This window comes from Colletotrichum karsti (assembly GCF_011947395.1).
Source record: "Colletotrichum karsti strain CkLH20 chromosome Unknown Scaffold70, whole genome shotgun sequence".
NCBI classification, from domain to species: domain Eukaryota; kingdom Fungi; phylum Ascomycota; class Sordariomycetes; order Glomerellales; family Glomerellaceae; genus Colletotrichum; species Colletotrichum karsti.
Genome location: NW_024065970.1, coordinates 27,601 through 30,784, shown reverse-complemented (window position 1 = coordinate 30,784; position 3,184 = coordinate 27,601). Strand labels below are relative to the sequence as shown.

At 55.8% G+C, this 3,184-nt stretch overlaps 1 protein-coding gene across 1 annotated transcript; it reads left to right on the top strand.

Annotated features, from left to right (window-relative positions):
- Positions 1-611: 611 nt before the first annotated feature.
- CkaCkLH20_13023 (uncharacterized protein) lies at positions 612-2,298 on the top strand (the record flags this gene model as incomplete). Its single annotated transcript, XM_038895734.1, has 2 exons — positions 612-661; positions 765-2,298. The coding sequence occupies 2 exons, from the start codon at positions 612-614 to the stop codon at positions 2,296-2,298; spliced, it is 1,584 nt and encodes a 527-aa protein (XP_038738946.1).
- Positions 2,299-3,184: the final 886 nt, after the last annotated feature.

Here is a 3,184-nt window from a genome sequence, read left to right as displayed (position 1 = left end):
GTTCATGCTGCGTGAGTAAAGTCAACAGTTCTTCTTATGTGGAATCGAAGCCAATCAGCAGAGGTCCAGGTTTTTTTTAGACCAATGACGAATTTTGTTGTTGATCTGAAGTGGGTCCGGGATGGGGAGAACTGGGGCTGCTTTGTACCGCAGCCCGGCGCCCAGTCGCTCGCTGGCACCGACTTTAGGCTTCAAAAACACCACTCAGTCTTGCAACAATGCGATCCCGGCTTCAAGTATCCACGTTAGCTATCTAAGAGGAAAGAAAATCTGTACAGCTTAATAAGCCTCTAGCTCGTGGGTTTCTTGCCGGTATCTTGACCAGTGTTGGTGCGTGAGCAAGGATGTTGCTGACATCTTCAACAACATTGGCTGGCTCGGACTCACCCCTGCCGGCCCACACCGTCTTTTCAAAATCATCCCCACGTCTCGATCAGATGGGCGCTTTCTCGCTGCCTGAAACACCCTTTTTTTCTCCTCTCTAGGCAGCCAATTATCGCGCTTTATCAAGACGACCTCAACACGAACCCACGGTCATTTCAAGTTGAGACAGCAGAAAGAAGTGGGTGGATTGTGGCCTACCATACGTTTTCATCAAACGCAATGGAATCATGCCCCGCAAGGGAAGTCGCAAGGTCAGGACGGGATGCGTTACCTGCAAGTGAGTTAGCAATCTCGGCTGCAGCAGACCGTGTCGAGGCCCCCGCGCGCGCGTGCAGCACGGCCGGCACATCTCTTCCAAATGGAAGCTGACAGACCTTCAGACTGCGCAAGGTCAAGTGCGACGAGGCCAGGCCAACTTGCTACCGCTGCACCGCGACGGGCCGCGTCTGCGATGGCTACAGAAGCCAGGCTGCCGGCTCGGCGGAGTCGGCTTCCCAGGTTTCCGGTTCCCTCCACCAGCCAAACGATGTCTTCCCCGGCATAGACACCCGTAGGGAGGGTCGGGCTCTACAGTACTTCTGCGAGGCAGCCGGGCCCGCCATGTCCGGCTACGTGGACCCTTACTTCTGGACACACCTTGTCATGCAGTTCAGTGCGTACGAACCTGCCGTCAAGCACGCCCTCGTTGCGATAAGCAGCCTCTTCGAGCAAGCGCAAGGTCCACTCGATGCCGCTTCAACGCTGCAAAATGGCGACCAAAGACGGGTCTTGCACCACTACAACGCCGCCATCCGGGAGCTGAGGGCCAAGGACTCGGAGGACAAGCAACTCGTCGTGCTTATCGTCTGCATTCTTTTCATCTGCATAGAGGCTCTGCGCTCGGACATTCAGTCGGCCGTCAGGCACAGCCGACACGGCCTCGAAATACTCAAGGCTGCCGGGCCGGGGCACGCGTGGATGAAGGAGTATTTACTGCCCATCTTCCGACGGGTGAGCATCTCTGCCTTTTACTTCAGCGACAACGACGCCACCTTCTTGGACATGCCCGAGCTGCTTGAGCCCTCTCCGCGCTCGTTCTCAACAGTGGACGATGCCCAGCGCATGTTCGATGTCATCATGGCTCGGGTTTCGCATTTGGGCCTCGTGATTGCCGAGACGGCGTCGCAACCCGATCGTCGTCAACGCGGGAGCAGCAGAGACTCTCCCGATGCTAAAGAACATCGTGCCGAACAGGCCACCATCAAATGTCTGTTAGACGATTGGCTTAGGCTTTTTGCCGAGCTCATCACGAGGATCCGGCGTGACGAAGCGGCGAGTGGGAAACGCTTCACCGCCGAGCAAGACTATCGAAAGAAGAAGCAGCAAGTATACTTGTTAGCCCTCTATGAGGCCGGTTGGATCTGGGCGGACATGGCCCTGGATGGGAACACACCCAGCTCCAAGGACAGGTTTCTGCCCAATTGCCGGAGGGTCCTCAAGCAACTACGATGGCTTGAGTCTCACATGCCAGAGACTTCCAAAGACAACGGCCAAGGTCCCAAAGCCCCGCAGTTCACGTTCGAAATGGGGTTCACGGCTGTTCTGTTTTATTTCATGTCCGCATGCTCCTGTCTGGAAGTGCGACTCGAGTTGATGAGATACATGCGACTATTTGGATTGCCAAGAGAGAACCTCTGGGAAAGGGACGCTCTACTTGCAGTGGCGAAGGAAATCATCGAAACTGAGAATGGCATCAAGCTAGAAGACGTGGGGTCGCCAGGAGATGACTCTCCGCCATCACCAGCGTCTGCGTCACTCGACGGAGAATCCGCTTCATTCGTCTATAACAAGACGCTGCAGTCGCACCCTTTATACTCTATGCCCTGGAGTGTACAATCAGTGCCAAAGGACATGATAGAACTGATGGAGTCATGATTAATCTAACTTGTTATTCTGTGAAGCTCTGAGGCAGTTGCCCTGAAACTCTCTACACCGGCAGCGTGATTCGTTGGAAGCGGGCTTCGGTGTGCCGCTCTACTACCTAAAACATGGGAGTATCTTGAGCGATGCCAAGACCCTTGAGGACGCATTTGGGTTGAATGGATACACGGAAAACTGTGTACATACTGCCGCTTCATTTGCCCATGCATACTCAACCGATGCTGAATCCACCTTTTCTTTCAAGTCCGGACTTGGGACGGGATCGAGCCGAGGCCCACACCGGACCAGGCCGCCCGGGCCTTTGTTAGCCGATCGGGATCGCGGTTTAATTACTGCCGGCATAGCTGTATACCTTGTTATCCCGCTCTGCCCCGGCCTTGACTAGGTTAAATTCTGATCTAAACTGGGTCCTGTTGAGGAATGATAATTGCATTGCAATTTTATGGATGATTGCGATGTGAGTTGTTTTTTTTGTTTTTTTTTGGCGACTTTTGCAGCAACGCGGAATGCGACCGGAGGTGCTGGGTGCGCAAACCCGCCCTGGCGCCCCCCGCCAGGGGCGATTGCGGGCGAGGTTGGGCCCAGTTGAGTGGCAGAGTGGCAGCTGTGGCCCCGGGCCGCCCCTTCCTGTGGGTACCTAGGTGGGCGCCCCCCACCAGGGGCGATTGCAGGCAGGCGGGGGCGTCGGGTGGCAGCTTTGACCAAGTAACAGTGGCTGACAGCTGCCCAAATCCGCCCCAGCGCCCCCCGCCCGGGGCGGTTGCGGGCAGGTTTGCTGGCGCCACGTCCACATCGCCTGCAGACTAGACCTTAGGTATCTACGGATGGAAGTGATGCCTTCCAGCGACATCAAGATTCACCGTCGCCAGTGGGTTGATCA